We start from the raw sequence: 21,608 nt of genomic DNA, 5'->3' as shown, positions 1-21,608 counted from the left end.
TTTCTGCAAGGATACCCACCCACTGCTTGTACGTCCCATGAGGCGCCCCGGGGCTGGTGCAGCGCCAGGGATTGGGATAATGGTTCGAATCCCGTGCTGTCTGTAAGGAGTTTGCACATTCTCCCCACGCCTCCGGTTTCCTGCCAACTGTTTGAAACGTACCGTGGGTGGCAGGTTTATTGGAGGTAAATTTGGGCGCCTGGTGAAATGGGCCGAAAACGCTCGGAACCCTCGTCTGGTCCGTGGGTGCCGGGAACCGGTTTCAATGTCGGACGCTTCCGATCGTGAGGGTATAAGAACGTGCCGCCGGCTTACTTCCGGTCTCTGGAGCGCGCGCTGAGAAGATGGTGAGTGGGATGGCGGCCCCGGAGAATCCGTGTCCATCCCCCCCCCCACCCACCCCCCACTCCCACCCCGCGGGCGGCCGCGCACTCGTGGCGGGTCGCGGTGGCCTGGGCCTCGGGCGCCGACCGACCTCCCGCCTCGGGGAGCAGGGGCCAAGGCCGCAGCCTGGGTCCTCGCTCCCACTGATCCGTGGATATGCCTCGCAGATCTCCGGAAGGGTGAAGGACTCCGTCCGCAGACGGTAGTCACCGTGTGGCCGGGAACCGTCCAGGCCTCGCTCCCTCTTCATTGCTTCTCATTCCTATTTAAAAACTCAAGGGCTCCAGAGGAGGTGAAGATTTGACCTGCTCAGCCCTTGCATTTCTGTGTTTGGTGCAGTCACAGCATCTGCAGGCTTCGGGTTTTCACTCCCCATAACTACTATTTCTGCCTGAGACACCACCTAGTCCTGTAACTTGGTAACTGCTTTCAGGAAGGTCTTCCAGTTTTCATCACCAAAGCAAACAATACATAAAACGTCCTGGAAATAGAACGCTACAGCTCCAAAAGCGAGCCAGCCCCCTTTCTAGCCTGTTCTTCTGCCATGCCCTGTTTTTTTTATTTAAATCTGTGAGCTGTTTGTGGAGGTCGAATCAGGGCAAACAAACTTGGGATCGTGGAATATCCAAGTTGTTGGTGGTGGCTCGTGAGAGATTGGAGAAAAACGTTGTTGCATGCGAACTTCCAAAGGACTAATTATGATTTGGAACAGCAAAAATGTTTAATCAAATATGATGACTGCAAGTCATGGACCATCACAAAATGCAATGGGAAAAAAATATGAATGCAGCAGAGCTGTGGCTTCTCAGAAGACTGCCGTGCATATCATACACGGACAGGATAACAAACGGAGAGGTTCTGCAAAGAACAAAAACAAAATGTTCATTGCTTAAAAGAATCAGGGAAAAAAGCTATCAAAATTCTTTGCATACGTCATGCAAAGAGATACATTAGAGCATTTAGTCACAACTGGAAAGTTGGAAAAAGAAGCAGAGGCAGACAGAATGAAAATGATAGATGAATCGTTATTGCGGTTAGAACAGGGAGGCAACGACTACAATTTGGAGGGTCATCACCGCCCATGAGACATGACCGCCCATGGCAAATGGGCGACCAGATAGAACTATTCAGAAGAGTCATGTCCACTTGTTTGTCTTTCAGATGTTGATTAACAGGGAAATTGGGATTTAACCTCTGACCTAACATTAAATTTTAAAAAGTTTAAATTTGGACATACAGCACAGGAACAGGTCCTACAAACCTCTGCCGCCCAATTGACCTACAACCCCCAGTACATTTTGAAGGGTGGGAGGAAACCCACACAGACACAGGGAGAACGTACAAACTCCTCATGGTGCAGGATTCTAACGCAGGTCACTGGCGCTGTAACAGCATTTTGCTGTTACACTAACCATGGTTCCCCATGTTGGTGTTGAGCTCATTTTCCTATACTTGTGAAAATAATGAATTCCTCAATTCTTTTCCCTATTGACTGTTTACGTGTTGATGCAATATCATGTAAATTGTATCTCCCACACATTCTTGGTGTACCAAAACTAATTGACATTAAAAAAAATAGAAGCAATGGCAGAACTAAACCTGAAATTCATTCAAGGACATACTGTTGTTTAGCCTCTTGGCTCTATCACAAGTATTTCCTTACATGGGCACCAGTGTTCCAAGTGATGCAAGTAGTGAGACATTACTTTTGCTCTTGCAGTAAAGGTGATAATGCTGTTTGCTATCCTAATAGCTTCTTGTTCCTTTGGTGACGCATTTACAAAGGCTTCTGAACATTTAGCACCTTTCAATTCCATTACTTAGCAATCCTTCACTTTTCTATTTTTCTGCCAAGTGGCTGATCTTGCATTTTTCCATGTTTCCTTGTTTCAGCTGATAGAAATTCATTCTTTTAGGATTCCCAAATATCTACCCATAAACTTCATTCAAATTTGTGCAGATGTTGCGGCTTTATGTTACAGAAAATCAGAATGAGGTCCTTTCTCGGAACGCCACACCTTCCCCTCCATTGGAATGTGGAGTTGGCCTGCAATGTTCCAACTGTCATGTTCTCACCCATTCGACTCGCCAATTTATATTACACTATAACCATTCTTTTTCAAATCTTTCAAAAATTTTCCAAATTTGGAGGGGGTGGGTGGGCGTAGTGCCCCTTGAGGCAGAATTTGCAAAATGTACACACAAAATTACCAGTTTCAATCCATTAAAACAACTAGTCATTTTAAGCAAAATGTTTTTTTACAGTGTGCACAGGATATCAGACACTAATTACCTGTACCCAGACTCCACTGTACGCCTCGTGCAAGTGCTTGACACTTTTCCTTTTCTTGACCTCACTCATATGCCTGATTTATAATGTTCGAGTTCTGTATGTATCCTCTTCCCAGTGGTAGATTCCTCATTTTGGTCATAATAGGCAATTAGTGAACCACATTATGCCACCCAAAGTTTGTTGGGAATGTTAAAAATGCTGCTGGAGAGCTGTGAGCACCAAATACCTGTTTTTGTTTTGTCATTCACTTGTGCCAAGCAAAATGATTGTATTTTGCCTGGCTTTTCAAGGGTCCAATCATAGAACGTGATAAGTGAGCTGGAGTGCCATCTCCAGGGGTGAATTTTTTTAAATTGTTGCCTGCGTGTTTGCCTAAATTATCTTTATTCTCGTTCTCTTTTAGACGAAGGGAACATCATCATTTGGTAAGAGGCGGAACAAGACTCATACTCTTTGCCGGCGATGTGGGGCTAAAGCATATCACCTGCAGAAATCTACCTGTGGTAAATGTGGCTACCCTGCCAAGAGAAAGAGGAAGTGTAAGTATCTCTGGCAAATGCATCTGAGTAGCTGGGGCTGGCTTCACTTTGTGTGTCGTATGTGTCCAGCTGTAATGTTCCAATTGTCATGTTCTCTCCCAATCAGCTCGCCAATCTATAACCTCCTCTATTCTGACCATCCACTAGCATACTCTGTTGTCTGGATCATTGATGCAGATTGTAAACAGCAAGGCCCGAGTCACAGCCTGAAAACTTCAAAATTGAATGACCAACCCGTGGTGTGCATTCTGTGTCTTCGTTTGATGACATTATTGACATGATTTAATTGATGGATGAATATGAAGACATTTACCGTTGAACAGCAGTAATAATAATTTGTGTCTGGGAGGGGATTAGTTTGCTTATAACCTGTGTCAGACATTATGAATGGTGTAATGTTTAAAGTAATTCATATATTTTTGGCATGCACAATTTTGTTTTGGCCTATCAAATCTGCAGGTAATTTTCTCCAAATAAGCTGCCATCTTTAATTCCATTACTGCCTTTCCACTTTTTTTCTTAATTTCTTAACTCAAAGATCTAAGCAACTTTTCATAGAACTTGGTGTGTTTTTGTGTGGACCTTTGTTGTTTCCTGACAGGATATAGCCAGTCATGCCCATTCTGGGGGGAAATATCTCAGACCATTCACGTATCCTAGCTTTGGTCCATGGTCTTGTCGATTATGGTTAGCAGATTCTAAGTAATTTCTGTCGAGGGATAATTTTGTCTCTTTTTCTGATTTGTGGACTGTGTTTGTTGTGATTAATGAAAGCATGGCATCATTTAATTAACCGTAATCCTGACATTCCCTGGCCCGCATGCAACGTCCCACTGCTGATTTTTAAAATGCTAAACAATTTGCAATGTCAAGTTAGCTGGAAGATAGTAAGTGCTTACTCCATCAAGTCTGTTAAGAACTGGGTTTTATTCAGGGAAAATCCTAGTTCACCTTGGGCAAAACTAGCTGCATAGGATCCAGAAGTTATCTTCCTGTCCTCCTGCAGATAACTGGAGTGCAAAAGCCAAAAGAAGAAACACAACGGGCACAGGTCGCATGAGGCACCTGAAGGTGGTGTTCCGGAGGTTCAGGTAAGGGCTCCAGTGATGGAGGGAAACGATCTGTATTAATCGTGATAGCGGTGTGTAACATGCTTCATGTTGATTCCACTTCCCAAAGATTTGCTGAATAGTGGTTACTTAGGCTACTGTACATTAACGTGTTGTGGAGATGGAGATAATTTTGGGAGAAAAGGACATTGAGATTAATGCAAGATCATATTCTTCATGGTGGGAATGAACTTGGTGAGCTGGAGGTCCTTATTTCCATGTTTAACTGGCAATAAAATCAAAATACAGGAAATTAATTCAGATGTTTAGATGACTGACTTAGAGCATGGGTAAGAATTGAAGCCAAATGTGTCTGTGTATGGATTTACATTTCATAATCACTGCTTGCAGACTTTCATATTCTGAATTTTAAAAAATTTATCATCTATCATGTATTTACCCGTGGTTCCAAGTTGATAGGGAAACCATAAACTTAGGAATGAAACAATTTGTAACCGTTTGTAGAAGGATGTAATTTTTAAGCAATATTCACTCTTGTGGAGACTATAGCAGTTCTCAATCTCTTTTTCACTCCCATGCCTCTTTAATTGATCCCTTACTAACACATGGCTTGGAATGCCATGTTTGCTCTACTGTTAGTAAATGGTTACTTAACAAATTATGTGCGTGGGGAAAGAACCCCACTGCTTTATAGTTGAGAGATGCAAAATGTCTTTGTACCTGACAAGCAGGCATTCTGTTTGAGGGAACTTTGTATGGAGGCACAAGAGATGGCCATCACTGAGTACTCTTTTATTTCTGTAGAGAAAGACATGATGACTGAGAAACTATCAATGATGGTGTGTTGAGAACAGCTAGTATTACTGTTAAGGAGGTGCTAAAGTTCCTGATGCATATGAAGGTAGACAAACCTCCCTGGCCTGGTCAGATCTATCCAACAACAGTGGGAAGTTAGCGAGGAACTTGCATGTGCTCTGCTGAGATTTGAGTCACCATTAAGTACAATTGAGGTGCCAGAAGATTGGAGGGTGACAAGTGTTGTGCCTCTATTTAAGAAAGGCTACAAAGAAAAGCCTGTGAACTACAACCCAGAAGGCCAGACATCCATGGTTGGTGCATTGCAAAAGAGTATTCTGAGGGAAAAGATGTATGTACACTTAAGTGGACAAAGGCTAATTAGAGATGGTATGATTTGTAACCGGTCATGTCTCACAAATCTAACCACGTTTTATGAAGATGTGGCCAAGTAGGTTAGTGAGGGCAGCGCTATAGACATATACAGCCTTTCCCCTCTTACACCCTGTGCAATTTATTACAAATGACTATAATTTTTTTTAATAAAGAAAAAATATATTAGATATAAAAATTGTGCTAAAGGCTGCATGCACATGATGGTGACTGTCAGATGACATCCCAGCATTGTGTACATCACAGCATCTCTCAGTTCTAATGGTTCGTGTTATTCAAATAAATCCAGTCGGTCAGAAGGGAACTCAGACTTGTGTCAGGGAATGGACATATATGAATTTTAGCAAGGTCTTTGATAATGTGAAAGATTAGATAGCAAGGGAAATTCTAGAATGGATACATAACCAACTTTTCAGGTGCAAGCTCTTGAAGCTGTGCGCAAAAAGCCGGCAGGTGGCAGGGGCAAGAGGCAGGAACACAGGTCATAAGTGGATATAGTATGGAGGCAAAAGAGAGAAAAGTAATTGGGGGGGCTGCAGCTCTCAGAATGGAGAGGGAAGGAGCTCAAGAAAAGGAGACGGGTGGGAGACAGGAGGGTGGCCTAATGGACATGCAACAATGGCTGGGATCTCCCAGTGACCAGTCATTTCAATTCCATGTCCCACTCCTGCACTGTCCATGGCCTCATGCACTGCTCCAACTAAGACCACCCAGAAATTGGAGGAACAACACCAAATACTCTGTCTGGGTCCTCCAACTGATGGCTTTGGTATCAAATTCTCCAGTTTCCGTTAGGCCATGCACCTGTCTCTTTCTCTCTCTCTCTCTTCCCTATTTCTCTCTCCTTTCTTCTAACTCTCCATCTCATTCCCTCTCCAGAAAACTATTCTCCCACTGCTGCCCCTCACCCCACCATTGAGGTGCCAACCTGCTACCTTGATGGTTAGGCCTGAAACATTGATCATGGAGCTTTCCCTCGACATAAAGAACACCATGGCTTGCTGAGTTTCTCCTGCATTTTTGTGTAACCTGCTTTAATATACATTGGAACCGATTTTTATGAAGACTTTCTCATTGTATTAATGCCTCCAGTATCCATATAACTCCTAAATAATTCCCAAATCATCAAACTTAAAAAGGGTAATATTTCTGTCCAAGTTTGAATGTATTTATGTACAGACAGTCCCCAGGTTATGAACAAGTTACATTACTTGGGAATGTCCATATGGCAAATTTGTATGTTACACTGGTCTCTCATTGGCGAAGACATCACCACAACTGATTAGTCGGGCGACTTGGGTGACCAAAACCCAGGGCGACATCCGAGACGTCTCCAGACAAGTCTCCAATTCACCTGGAAGTTGCGGAGACTAATTTTGTCCGCAACTGATGGAGATGTCTCCGAGACCTGCTGGAGACTGGAAAAAGTCTCCAAAAAAATCGAGCATGTTTGAATTTCCCGTGACTCCCCAGAGACCCGACTAGACTCCACAACCAACGGAGACTTGAGTCGCCACCTAGTCTCCAGGCCAATGAGATAGGTGCTTTAAGGCAATTCTTATTTATTGTCCGTGCTCATGCACCAATTGAGGAACAGCCCGTTCGTAAGTACAAGTTGTTCGCAACCCGGGAACTCCCTGTATACAAAATAGAACTGAAAAGTATAAAGCACAACACTGATATACAAGTTCAACTTTGTTATCATCCATTTCTTACGTGGATTCCAAGGAACATAGTGCTCTCTACTCTCCACTACTGAGTTATTAATGTGTAGTGGAGGGTGGTTGTCCCTGGTCTTCCAGTTGTCGATCCACGGGTATTGATGTTAGGGCAATGTTTACCTACACCATTAGACTTGTAAATTGTGTTATAGTTTCAAAATATGCAAGTATTAGATTGGTTACTCAGGGAAATTGCCAAACTACAAAGATTAATGAACTTGTAGATTGGGTATATTCATGGCAAATCTGAACATATAGACATGAATTAATTGCTGTGTTTTGGGTAGGAAATTGGGTGTCTCCTGCTTGAAACAAAAATCCATACAAGTTACCAAAAATTGTTAAAGCCATTAAAGGGCTTAACTGGTATTGGGATTAATTTTAAGGTTTAAAATTGTGAGGAGAGAATTTTTGTTCAACAGAATTTATTAGTCATTTGGTTCCCATATTATGTTGTCCAGGAGAGTTAATAATACTGGAACTGAGAAAATGGCTTTGGCTTAAATAAAAACGCACAGAAATGCTGGAGGAACTCAGATGGAGTCAGAGATGTATCACCAACATTTCATGCCTGAGCCCTTCTTAGAGGAATAAGCAAAGAATGGGAAGGTGTCAGACTGACTGGGGGGAGGAGTCCAGTCCAACAAAAGGTGTTATGTTAAATGGATATGATAAGAGGAGAAGTGATGATTAGATTTGGCTATGTGAAAGGTGACAGAAAAGGAGTCGAGGGAAAGGAGGGGGGGGGAGCAGAAACTGAAGTCAATGTTATGTCATCTGGTTGAAGGGTGCCCAAACAGAAGATGAGGTGTACAATTTGTAGGTGGTCTGAGGCTGGCAACGCATGAGACCATGGACAGACTTATCAGCAGGGAAATTGGATGGGGAATTGAAATGGGTGCCTGGAAATAGAAGTAGGCTTTTTGATGTTAAGACTGGTCGTTGTTAAAATGAGCAGTTTTTAAACATCCCCTGACACCAAGGGTCACATGGGCTGCATAATACTTTTTCCATTATTACTGAATATCAGAATTTATATTGAAGGCAATTAGTAGAAAGCTGTGACAAGGGGGGATTAAGGACCTACTGTGAGAACTTTTGAAAGAGGAATAAAGTAAATTTGGGTCTAACTGGAAAAATCTTTTAAAAGGAGCCTGTTTTACATTGTTTTGTGCTTCTATCTACACTGCCATCTAACTGCCTGTTTGTTCTAACTTTGTGAGGGATCCTTTAACCAAGGGCATAGGTGATTGTCCAGTATTAATTTAAAAATCTTCAGAGGCTGAGCTGGTCAAGACTCGAAATATCTGTATCGTGTAGGAAAGAAATGTCATTTTGGTCCTGTACCAACTTAATGATTTCAGGCAGCATTTGAAACCAGTAATTTGGCAAAGGGCAACGTGCGTTTTCTTGCAGCTCTGAATTTTGCAGGGCGTGTTTCAAAGGCATTTGGCTGCATGTATTTGTTATATGGGCCACTTGGAAGAGAATAGGGGAGTGACTGGAGGGAGTTGTCACGTTTTCAGTGGGTGGATTGAAAAAAATTGAAGCTGGTCTGTGGTTACAGTTACCCAGTCGATAAGTATAAGTTGGAGTTTGGAAGCAGGGCAACATACTTGAGTAGAAATTTATACAGAGAAATTTGAGAGTTTTATTAAGATTTTCACATCTGTCTGAGAAGCCGGGAACTCCTGGTATTCAAATGCTCCACTGACTTGACTGTGTTCTTCCCTCTCGCAGGAATGGATTCCGTGAAGGCACCACCCCGAAGCCCAGACATGCTGCAATGGCTTCTTCCAGCACCGCCTAAACTTGGTTCACCAATATAACAAATAAAACTATGGTTTGGAAAGCTGATGTGGCTTCCCCTTTTTTTTTGTTTGCTTCAAAGACCTCGGATTGAAAATGAGGAAAAAGCCAATGACGAGAATCTGATGGAAAATATTTAATTCCTGAGTAATTGCTCTGGATCTGTCTGTAACTTGTTTGCCTATGGCTATATTTGTCTGGTTCTGCATGTGTGGGTGAATATAACACAATTGGATGGCTGGATTTGCACACAGGCTGATGGCTGCAATGTTCCAAATGAGGAAGGAGAAAGAGATCTTTCCAGAATTGCTTCCCTTGGGAGAATCTAAAACCTCTCAACTAGATCTGGGTCAAGACTCCTGAATAAATAAACACTCTTTGAAAATAATGGGTGCGTTTAAGACAAATGGGTGCATATTTTCTCAGGATTGAGGGTCTTTGGAATACTCTTCCTCAAAAGGAAGCCATATTTGACTATTTTTAAGACAGAGGATCTTGACAGCATCAGTAGATGAGAAGGGGGAAAGTTTGCAGATTGAAAGGCAAGTTTTTTTTTTATACAGAGTGGTGGGTGTTTTGATTGCGCTCCCAGGCAAGGTTGTGGAAGCCCATGTGATAGCAAATTAGTTGCATGATCAAAGAGGAGAAGATGGAAGGATATACAGTGCCCTCCATAATGAAAAGTAATAACAGCAGTGTGGTGTTCAGGTAGAAGGAGAATAGATTGCAGGGGAGGAGCAGGGAGAAACGATGCATCTGCCAGTTCCATTCTATTTGTGAATTTTGGGTAGGAGATGAAAATGTGCAGTGCAAGGTTGGGAAACCATCAGATTAGAGATCATCTGAAATGATGAGGTCCATCATGGTCTCTCAGTTGGGCAGCCACATACAATGAACTTCAGATGTTTTGAGAACTGCAAGACATGAAAAATATTACATACACATTTTTACTCGTGCTTATTTTGTTACAAAACTTTTGTATAAATAAGAAATATATGTATGTAAAATATTTATTCATGTATGTAGTTTTTAAACATAATTTGTATTAATCTCGATAATCAGAAAGTACACATATACCAAATATTTTCAAAATCCTGATTGATTTTCTGTGGAAATCTCTGCCTAAGGAATCAGTAGAGGCTGCCTCATTTAAGATCAATTTTTAAATTTTTGCATCGTAGGGTACTTAAGGGTTTTGGGAGAAAGGCGGAGCTGGGTCCATGGCCAGATCTTCTGTGATCTCACTGAATGTGAGAGCTGGATAGACGGCTCCTGTTTCTGATGTGTTCTCTTTGAAAATGTTGCTGCCACTGTGTTCTGCACCTGCACCAATGCAGTGTCTATAGCTGAGCACAATGCAGGAAGAGACCCAATTCAAAGTTGCCCTCCTGCAGCAAGGCGAGGCCAGGGGCCCACAGCTCTGTTTCTTCCCATCCTACCCTCTACCCAGTTGCTGGTGAGATGGAGTATGGAGGGGTCCAACCTCTGCTGACTCTCCCTTTAGTGGGGCTAGGGCTTGCCTGGGGCCACTGACAGGATCTTCACTTCACCATCCAGGTGCCAGGCCTGGAACCTGGATGAGGTCCTCATTGGGGACCCCCTCCGGCCTCTCCTCTCTGTTAAATGTTGACTCAGCCTGCGAAGCCCACATCTCATGAACAAACAAGAAAGGGAGGCACCCAGTCTCTATAACCATCTCCGACCCCCTTCCAGAAGGTATTCAAGCTTTCTGTTTCTTGAACAAAGCAAAACCAATTCCCCTCCACAAACACTCATCTGCTTGGTAGAATTTGTCTTTCCCTTCAACAAGCTTTCTTTCAATTCCCCCCACTTTAACCAGATCAGAAGTGAACCCATGGGCCCGAGATATGGCTGTATTTTGTTAACTGCCTTGTTTCATAGCAAATCTGGTGCCGGTGCCCAACTCTGATACCTCAACTTTCTGAAGGGCGCCTTCTGGGTGGTGGTGGTCCTCTGCTCTTGCTGCCCTTGTTTTCTAGCTGGTGAGTTTGGAAGGTGCTGTCTGAGGAGTCTTGGTAAGATGCTGGAGTAGGGGAGTGAGTAAATGGTTGCGGATGGGGTGTCTATCAAGTGTTTTGCTGTGTTGTGTGTTGAAGTGAAGAGTATTCCTTCATGCACTCTTCACCACCAACTTCCACGTTGTCCTTGCATTCACCCAGATGGCTTATTTTTCAATCTTTTATTGGTTTTAACGTGGAAAATACATAAGGACATATGAATGTCAAAGTAAATTAATAACAAGTTAGAAATGTAACGAGCCCAGAGGACTCCAAAAACCAGTAGCAACAGAAAATCACCAAACATAATAATAAGACCAATATTTAACTTATTACTATTAACCCCTTCTAATTCTAAGTGCATGTGTATGTAAAAGTGTGTTCAGGAAGGTTCTTTGTTTCACAGTCCAATCATTCACTTCTCCAAGTTCACCGGTATCAGGCAATTTTCATCATGTGCACAGGATGTAACATGATTTTCACCAGTCTCTGGTGCTTTAACTTAATTAGTTACTGCAAAGGAAGGTCTTTGTTGGTTTCACATAGAGAGAGAGAGTTGGACACACACACACAAATTGATCTTCAATCAGCCACTTCAGTGTCTTGCCAAAGGTTACCACAAAGAGTTTTTCTTCCCCTATTTCAGGAGAAACATTAATCAGCCACATTCTCTTGTAATTGACTACAAAGGTTTAGACTAGGCTGAACCAGAACTCAAAACCCATCTTGAAATGGGGTCTTAAAGCAGGTCTGCAACACCTGCAGCTTCCAACACTTCCTGCTGTGTAAACCATATGACCCCTCTTAGAACAACAACCAGATTTGGATCGCTGGCACAGGCAAAAAAATTAATCAGTTTCTGAGCCTGGACATCAACTATGTGTGAAGTCTTTATAGACCATCTCCAAAGTCACTGTCGACATGGAATCTCTGCTTAGGCACAGCTCTTGCATTTCAAATGAGATGTCTTGTAAAAGTTAAGATCCATTGCAGTAGTAGAACACCTCATTTTCTAGAGAACGACACGCCATCACATCTACAATCATTGAGTATGCGTGGGAGGAACAGCGTCTTTCCATCTTAGCAAAATGGCCCTTCTGGCAATGAGGGAAGCAAAAACCACTACATGGGATTGTAGTCCATAGGCCCTTTCAAACTGCCGTGTAAAATGGGATTAATCAGGCAACTTGCCTGGTTTAGTGCCCCAGTTACACGGCAGTTAGAAATGGTCTGACTTGGTCAACCCCATTGGAATCCAACCGGGTCTCTGAGGTAGTCAGGTAACCCAGTTAAACTTAACTAGGTTGCATCCACAGGCGATTGGAAAACTAAAGTGGCCAACCCGCTTATTCCAATGCCATCAGCCCTTGTGTACGTGCATTACCGGGCAACCAGTATCCAAAAATCTGGTGGTAGTTGCAGTGAGTGTGTGATGCGTCATTGCTGGGGTGGGATCCCCCTTAAATCGCCAGGTTGGTAATTTAATGGGTAGATCCCCTTGCAATTTAAAAGGTGCTTCCAGCACCCAGGTGCTGCAATTTGAAAGAGCCTCATGTTATCCAGAAGAAGTCAATGTTAAATCCATTGGTCCACTCACCCCAAAGATATAAAAAGAAAGGGCTAGGAGTCATTAATATCAAGAACTAACGATAAAGACGAGGGCATCTCCTCACGCGGTGGGGACGTCTCGTGATGTGATGCAGAATCCCACCCCTTCTGGAGAATTGATCAAAAAAAAGAAAAATGTTTAATATACTTGGAAGAAAACATAAATTTAACCCTTATCAGAATGTCACCAAAGAAGAACAAACCTGCAACAACGTCCTCCAGAGTCCAACGAGTCATAGGTGGCAGTGGGTCTCCTCAAAGAAAAAAAGCCCAGAGCTGAGGCTCGATGTGGCCCCCACGTAAGTAGTTCATCCACTGGGGCAAGCAGTGGCGCATCTTCACGGTTGGAATGCTCAGGCGCCGCTGAAGATCAACTTGCACGTGTGTGCGGTAGACGCATGCACGAATCAGTCAAAGGTGCTGAGCTTGCCGGCATTGAAGGCAGGTGGCGGCATTCTGACCCAGAGGAGGAAGAAGAAGATGCAACATGAGCACTGAGAATGTAGAAAGAATATAAGAAATAGGAGCAGGAGTAGGCCATTTGGCCCATTGAGCCTGGTCCGCCATTCAATAAGATCATGGCTGATCTGGTCATTGACTCAACTCCACCGACCTGCCTTTTCCCCATATCCTTTCATTCCTTTTTTTTAATGTAAAAATTGATCTAACTGAACCTTAAATATGTTTAATGAAGTAGCCTCAATTGCTTCCCTGGGTAGAAAATTCACTACTCTCTGGGAAACAACAGTTCTTCCTCATCTTCATCTTAAATCTAACCCCCTGAATTTTGAGGCTGTGTCCCCTAGTTCTGGTCTCACCTACCAGTGAAGACAATTTTCCTGCCTCTATCTTATCTATCCCTTTCATAATTTTATGTTTCTATAAGATCTCCTCTTATCGAGTGAGTATAATCCCAGACGATTTAGTCTCTCCTGGTAGGTCAACCCCCACCCCCCCCCCCCCCACCCTACCTCATCTTTGGGATCAATCTGGTGAACCTCCTCTGGATTGTATCCAAGGCCAGTATATCCTTCCTCAAGTATGGAGACCAGAACTGCACACAGTCCTCCAGGTGCGGCCTCACCAGTACCTTTTACAGTTGCAGCATGACCTCCCTGCTCTTGAATTATTCAATTCCTCCAGCCATGAAGGCCAATATTCCATTCGCCATCTTAATAAGCTGTTGTACCTGCAACCCAATTTTTTGCGATTCGTGCACTGTCCTTCTGCACAACAGCATGTTGTAGTTTTTCCACCACTTTAATAATCTGCTCTTCCATCTTTCCTACTCAAGTAGATGGCCTCACATTTAATAACATTGTTCTCCATCTGCCAGACCTTTGCCCATTCACCTAACTGAACTATATCCCTCTCCATCCTCTCCATATCCTCTGTACAATTTGCTTTTCCAGTCAGTTTAGTATCATCCACAAACTTGGCTACCCGGCACTCTGTCCCCTCTTCCAAATCATCAATGAATAGCTGCAGGCCCAGCACCGACCCCCTGCGGCCCCCCCCCCCCCACTTATCACTGTCTGCCAATCAGAGAAACACCCATTTATCCAGACTCTCTGCCTTCTATCCCTCCTCAGTCCATGCCAATATACTTCCCTCGACTCCATTCATCTGTGTCTTATTGATAAGTCTCTTGTGAGGCACCTACAAGCCATTCAAGTTTAGAAGAAGAGGGACAACAAATTGCCACAACATCTGGTAAGGGTAAAAATAAAGGGGAAAATAAGCACTAAATATTCTATTGAAGATGTAGTGAAAGCCTTGAAAAAGCAAGTAAAACATACAAATAAAAAACATTATTATATACCATCAGTAGTGATTCAAGAGACTATTGGAAAAGTGACTAAAAAAAAGATATGGAGGAGAAAATGAAGGATGGAATGGAATGCAATTGCTTTAGAGAGAGGGGAGATTCACCAGGATGTTGCCTGGACCCCGGCCACCCACCCACCAGAGCCCCCTACTGCTCTCATGCTGACTCTCACCTTGGCTCTGGCCGCCCTCGGGCAGGAGCTTCCAACACTAGGTGCTTTCAAACTGCCTTGTAAAATGGGGTTAACCAGGCAATTTGTTCAGTTAGCGCCCCACTCACAAGGCAACTTGAAAGGGTCCGACCCAGTCAGCATCATCCAAAGTCAACTGGGTCCCTGCCCTACCTCGGAGGTAGTCAGGGAGCCCAGTTAAACGTACCCAGGGTGCGTCGACCGGCGGCCTGAACTTACGCACTGGAGTCACAGGGAAACCCTGGCTGAAGAGCCTGCGGTGATCGGGGGGAGAGAGGGGTCGCTGCCAGGATGGAAAAGTGAGGGGTGGGGAGAGGGTTACTGGCACAAAGGAGAGAGGAGAGAGGTTGGCTGCTGCAGGTTGGGGTGAGTGCAATTGACGGTGGGAGGGAGACTAACAGCTGGTGGGGGGGGACGGGGAGACTAGATTGCGTGACACGTCACTTACCACATCATTGCAGGGGCAGAAGCCCCCTTTAAATTGCTGGGATGATGATTTACTGGGACTATTTCCCCCACCCCACCCCACCCCACCCACGGCTTAAAAGTTGCTGGAGGCACCTTTGCCCCACTAATCGCACCTGAGTCCCAAGAGAGCTACCCGGGTGCTGTAGTTTAAAAGCACCTATTGGCTCACCACGAGGTTCCCAATTAAGCAGACACATACCACAATTGCTGCTGGATCCCACAGGCTCACATTCTTCCCTATCCTCCTACACCTATCCCTACTCTATCCCCATCTCACCCTCTAAATCTCCCCAATCCCTCAACTCCCAGACCCTCTCATCTTCCACCTTCTCTCCAGTGACCCCATCACCACCTCTCCCTTCTGATGCTGCTACACTCCCCCTACCCCTCTAACTTCCCCTATCCCCTTCCTTCCTCTGAACTTTCCCATCCTCCACCTCCCCCCTCTGACCTCCCCTACTTTCCATTTCTACCCTCTGACCTCCCTAACCCCCCTCCCCACTCCCCACAACACCCTCCACCACACAGATTCCCAGTCTAACCCCCTTTTGGTCTTTACCCCCCTGACCCCCTCTCTGAGACGGAGTGCCTGGTCCTCAGCAGAGGCCTCACCTTCGACCCCCCTTTGCCCACACCTCAATGAGTTCACCCGCACGTCATGATGCCGAACTCTTCTTCTGTTGCCCCTGACTCCGGGCCACTTCCATGACAGTTAATCTCAACCACCTCCCCAATCCAAGGCCCCTTCTCCTGCTTTCTGCTTTCTTCCTCCTCAGATCCCTCGTTAAGATTTCAGTTGGGCAATGCCTTTACAGCACCAGTGATTGGGATCAGGGTTTGAATCTTGTGCTGTCTGTAAGGAGTTTGTACGTTCTCCTTGTGTCTGTGTGGGTTTTCCCCGGGGGCTCCAGTGACCTCCCACCATTCAAGTCGTACAGTGGCTTGTTACAGGGCTGTATGACTAAATTTAAATTTATATATAAACCCAACCATCTGGGCAGACCCATTGTTTCTGCTTGCCCTTGCCCCACAGAATTAGTACCGACTTACCTTGATCTTGTCTCCCAGGTCCAATTCCTCCCCACCTACATCCGCGATACCTCACATGCCCTCCATCTCCTCAATGGCTTCAAATTCCTTGAACTGGACTGCCTCATCTTCACACTGGATACACAATCCTTTTATATCTCCACCCCCCCCCCCCCCCCCATACAGAAGGTCTTAAAGCACTTTGCTTCTTTCTGGACGAATGACCCAGCCAGTCACCCCCTACCACCACCTCCTCCGCCTGGCAGAACTGGTCCTGATTCTTAATAACTTTTCCCTTGACTCATCCCACTTTCAAATAAAAGGAGTCGCCATGGGTCCCAGCCACACCTGCCTGCTACACAGGCAAGACCCCTCAGCTCTTCCCCCATTTACTGATAACTACATCGGGGCTGCCTCATGTCAGCTTCGTCCACCTTGTGACCAACTTTCACCCAGAACTCAAGCTCAACTGGACCATCTCTGACAACATTCACCCCTTCCTGGATCTCTCTGTCTCCCTCAACTACCTCAACTACACCGCTTCACGCCCAGTCCCCTGCAAGGATTTTATTCCCTTTTCACAATTTCTCCATCTCTGCCGAACCTGTTCCCTCAGATGAGTTCTTCCAGTCCAGATCCTCTGAAATGACCACCTTCTTCCACAAATGTGGCTTCTCCTCCACCAGCATCAACTCTGTCCTCATCTGCCATTTCCTGCTCATTTGCCCTGCCCTCACCCCCACCCCCAGATACAACAAACACAGGATCCCCTTGTCCTCACCATCAGACTCAGCATCCAACACATTATCCTCTGGAATTTCCAGCACTTACAACAGGATCCCACCACCCTATCCTCCCTTCTATTCCTTCCATAGGAACCACACCTGCCATGTCTCCCTTGTGCACTCATCCCTCCCTCCCCACCAATTGCACCTCCCATCGCGACACTTTCCCCTGTAGCCTCAGGAGGTGCCACACATGCCCACACCTCCATTTGTGGCCCCAAACAGGCCCTTCAAGTGAATCAATACCCCACCACATGTACCTGTGAGAGGAATCTACTGTATCCGGTGCTCCCTTCATGGCCTTCTCTACATCGGAGAGACCTGGAGTTGCAACATCTTCTCCGGTTTCTGCAAACCTACACTCCATTCTTCCTCCCTGCCTTTCCCCTTGTCGTTTTTCCTCCCGCTCTTTACCCCTCCCCTCCATTCACAGAGCCAGCCCACCTCCCCCGCCCACCCTAATCTCCCACCTATGGGACTGTGCTCCACCCCAACCACTTTGTCCAGGTGCCTGCCCACCATTTTCCATACCTTAATGAAGGGCTCAAGCCCGAAACATTGGTTATTCATTTTTATCTTTGCTATAGGAAGTACACTCTCTGTCTCTGAATGGGCATTCAGAGCCAACTCTTCAGCGCTTGACGTCCTGCTTTGCGGAAACTGCCAAAATGTTTGGCCTGGAAGTCAGCCTGAAGAAAACTGAGGTCCTCCATCAGCCAGCTCCCCACCATGACTACCAGCCCCCCCACATCTCCATCGGGCACACAAAACTCAAAATGGTCAACCAGTTTACCTATCTCGGCTGCACCATTTCATCAGATGCAAGGATCGACAATGAGATAGACAACAGACTCGCCAAGGCAAATAGCGCCTTTGGAAGACTACACAAAAGAGTCTGGAAAAACAACCAACTGAAAAACCTCACAAAGATAAGCGTATACAGAGCCGTTGTCATACCCACACTCCTGTTCGGCTCCGAATCATGGGTCCTCTACCGGCACCACCTACGGCTCCTAGAACGCTTCCACCAGCGTTGTCTCCGCTCCATCCTCAACATCCATTGGAGCGCTCACACCCCTAACGTCGAGGTACTCGAGATGGCAGAGGTCGACAGCATCGAGTCCACGCTGCTGAAGATCCAGCTGCGCTGGATGGGTCACGTCTCCAGAATGGAGGACCATCGCCTTCCCAAGATCGTATTATATGGCGAGCTCTCCACTGGCCACCGTGACAGAGGTGCACCAAAGAAAAGGTACAAGGACTGCCTAAAGAAATCTCTTGGTGCCTGCCACATTGACCACCGCCAGTGGGCTGATAACGCCTCAAACCGTGCATCTTGGCGCCTCACAGTTTGGCGGGCAGCAGCCTCCTTTGAAGAAGACCGCAGAGCCCACCTCACGGACAAAAGGCAAAGGAGGAAAAACCCAACACCCAACCCCAACCAACCAATTTTCCCTTGCAACCGCTGCAATCGTGTCTGCCTGTCCCGCATCGGACTGGTCAGCCACAAACGAGCCTGCAGCTGACGTGGACTTTTTACCCCCTCCATAAATCTTCGTCCGCGAAGCCAAGCCAAAGAAGAAAGATAGGAAGTACAGTTTGACCTGATGAGTTTCCCCAGCCTTGTTTTTGGGGTGTTTGCAGACTTTTGCGTTTGATTTCCACCAGATGGCAGTATTGTCCCTAACATGCGGCCCCTTGCAGTTTGCTCACTCTGACACTAGACGACAGTATTGTCCCTAACATGTGGCCTTTTGCAGTTTGCTCACTCTGACACTAGACGGCAGTATTGTCGCTAACATGTGGCTCTCTTGCCGTTTGCTCACTCGGACACTAGATGGCAGTATTGTCCATGACATTCTGTCCACATTTCTCGCTTCATGTAGGACAGTAGGTCCTCCCCAGACCAGTCACCACTACGACCGCCCTCACTCCCTGATTCACCAACACTGATTAAATCATTTGTATTTGTTTTTATTAATCATTCTTAACAATCATTCATTGTGCATAACACAATGTCTAATATTTGCGTCATTGTTGGTGTTTTTGTGACCAGAAATAAACTGTAGAAACTTCACTCTTGGTGACATTGGTTTCTTTTACAGTAATTTCACGTAAAGTAAACACAGTCAGCGTAGCAGTAAGAGGTTGTGACCAGGGCGATGAGAGCCTCAGTCATCAGATCTCTGCCTGCTCTCCTCACCAACTGGAAGGGGCAAGGCTGGACAAACTTGGATCGTTTCTCTGGGCCATCAGAGGCTGAGGGGAGACCCAAGGAAAGTTTATAAAATGATGAGACACAATAACAGGGTTGACAGTCAAATTCTTGAGGAGATGCACTTAACGGGAAGTGGAGGGGTTCCTGAGTCTAGAGTGTGGACCATTTCTTTAACACAGGGTAGTGGGTGGATTGCCAATTGGGGAAGAACCAGATACAATGTTAGTGTTTAAGAGTCTCCAGGATGGAAGGGGATAGAAAGAAATCTATCAAGTGCATGCAGTAGACTTTGGGCATCATGTTCAGCACAGACATGCTGGCCAATAGAGCCTGTTCCTGCATTCTGCAGTTCTGTGTTCTGTTTGGGATATTTGCACAGCTTTGTGCAGACCAGATCGCTTTATTGGATTTCAGATTTATTACAGACATCCCTGAGATTCTTTTCCCTGCGGCCCTAGCAGAATCACCACTTGCTGGTAGCACAAAAAAAAGCCCCTGTACTTTATTAACCTCTTTATCTTTGAGAAGGTGATGAAGATAATGAAGGTAGAACAGTGGATGTGGGTGTTATGTACATGGACTTGACACTGGGTTTGATTTCGAGTTGGGGCCATCACAATGCAACTGCACAAAATGTTGTTCAGGTCACATTTGGTCAGGCTGTTTGGGAAAAATGTCATTTAATTGGAAAGCAAGCAGGCTGCACAAGGCCAGTCAAGAACCAGAGGACACTGGCTGAGGGTGAAAGAGAAAGAAATTAGGGAGGGGAAGTTCTTCATGCAGAGAGTGATGGGAGAGTGGAACGAGAGTGGTGAATGTGGGCTTTATTTTGACATTTAAGAAACACTTGGACAGGTACATAGAGGGGAAGGATAGAGAATGGGTGCAGGTCAGTGGGACCGGGCAGAATATTAGTTTGGCACAGACTTCATGGGCTGAAAGGACTGTTTTTGTGCTGTAATGTTCTACGGTTCTATGAAAAAGATTCATGAAATGTCAATGGGACTGCAGGGTTTGAGGTAGAAGGAGCGACTGAGTAAGCTGGATCTTTCTTCCTGGAGAGTATGAGGCAGTGCGGTGGGTTTTTTAGGGATATGTAATATCATGAGGTGCATAGATAAGGTCTTATCCCCAGAGCAGGAGAGTATAAGGTGAGGACAGCATGGTTAGCGTAGCAGATAGTGCAGCCTGATCACAGTGCCAGCGACCCGAGTTCGAATCTGGTGCTTGTACCTTCTCCCTGTGACTGTATGCTTTTACCCCGGGTGCTCTGGCCTCCCATAAGGCAGACAGAGAGTCGTCATTTTGCCCAGCGCCCCCCCCCCGCGGAAATCTACAGCCCCTGGTATTCCGGCGGTCTCCCCTCCAAGTACTGACCAGTCCTCGATTTATATAAGAAGAATTTGGATATTAAAGGCCTATGGTCAGTGGGGTGAGGTAGAATAATAGTTTGACACAGATTAAAAGGGCCAAAGGTCTGTTTCTGTGCTTTAATGTTTGATGGTTCAATGAACTGCAGCCAGTTTCTCTTCCTGTTGACATTTTAAAGCTTCTCAATTGGGTTCCTGTTCCTCCCCCGTTGGGCTTCAATCCCACTGAGCCTGCACCCTTCCATCTGACAGGAGTGGGGCCGTGGTGAAGTGTGGGAGAGGAGACGGGGGGGGGGGAGGGGAGGAGGGAGGGAGAGACTGGGTGCTCTGTAATCTCTCGTCTCTCTTTCTCTCCAGCCTGCAGTTAATGGGGCCATGTGTTGACCCAATGGGACATGATGAGTCAGAAGTGCTCCGAAGGGGTGTGAATTGGGTCAGGGTGTTGTTCTCAGCTCCGTGGTAGGGGTTGGGGGAGAGAGGGGGGATTGAAGGGAGAGGGGGGAAAGGACGGGAAGGGTGGGAAGAGAGTGGGGGAGAGAGAGGGTTGAGAGACAGGAGAAAGAGAGAGCAGGAGTCGGCCATCCGGGCCGTTTAACCTACTCCGCCATCCAATGTGATCATGGCTGATCTGATGATCGGCTCATCTCCACCTCCCTGCATTTTCCCCATATCCCCTAGTACCCTACTATGTAAAAGTCTACCCATTCTTAAATATATCTACTGAGGTCGCCTCCACTGCTTCAATGGGCAGCGAATTCCAGATTCACCACCCTCTGGGAAAAGCAGTTCCTCCTCACCTCCATCCTAAATCTACCACCCTGAATCTTCAGGCTGTGACCTCTAGTGATGGCCTGCCCTTCTCGCTCCCCACCCCTCCCTGCCCTTCTCTCTCCCCACCTCGCCCTGCCCTTCTCACTCCCCACTTCTCCCTGCCCTTCTCTCTCCCCACCTCTCCCCCTCTCTGTCTTCCCTCCTCTGTTCCTACCACATCAGAGAGAGAGTCTGAACAGCCTCCTGTCCCGGTGTAAAGGAGAGAGGGGTGGACGGTGAGGAGAGAGCAGGGGTTCTTATTGAGGTGATTTACTGACCC

General features: G+C 45.8%; 1 protein-coding gene across 1 annotated transcript; it reads left to right on the top strand.

Moving 5' to 3' along the window:
* The first annotated feature begins 252 nt into the window (after positions 1-252).
* On the top strand, positions 253-9,050 carry rpl37 (ribosomal protein L37). The gene is made up of 4 exons (XM_069928782.1): positions 253-347; positions 3,081-3,216; positions 4,223-4,307; positions 8,936-9,050. The coding sequence occupies exons 1-4, from the start codon at positions 345-347 to the stop codon at positions 9,003-9,005; spliced, it is 294 nt and encodes a 97-aa protein (XP_069784883.1). The 5' UTR covers positions 253-344; the 3' UTR covers positions 9,006-9,050.
* Positions 9,051-21,608: the final 12,558 nt, after the last annotated feature.

This window comes from Narcine bancroftii, chromosome 3, assembly GCF_036971445.1.
Source record: "Narcine bancroftii isolate sNarBan1 chromosome 3, sNarBan1.hap1, whole genome shotgun sequence".
Lineage (NCBI taxonomy): Eukaryota > Metazoa > Chordata > Chondrichthyes > Torpediniformes > Narcinidae > Narcine > Narcine bancroftii.
The sequence above is the reverse complement of the archived record's forward strand: the minus strand, read 5'-3'. Positions and strand labels throughout refer to the sequence as shown.

Excerpts from the sequence above, each read along its gene's own strand:
- rpl37 (XM_069928782.1), top strand. Across the intron at positions 3,217-4,222 it reads TGCCAAGAGAAAGAGGAAGT|ATAACTGGAGTGCAAAAGCC; the intron begins GTAAGTATCTCT and ends GTCCTCCTGCAG. Across the intron at positions 4,308-8,935 it reads GTGGTGTTCCGGAGGTTCAG|GAATGGATTCCGTGAAGGCA; the intron begins GTAAGGGCTCCA and ends TCCCTCTCGCAG.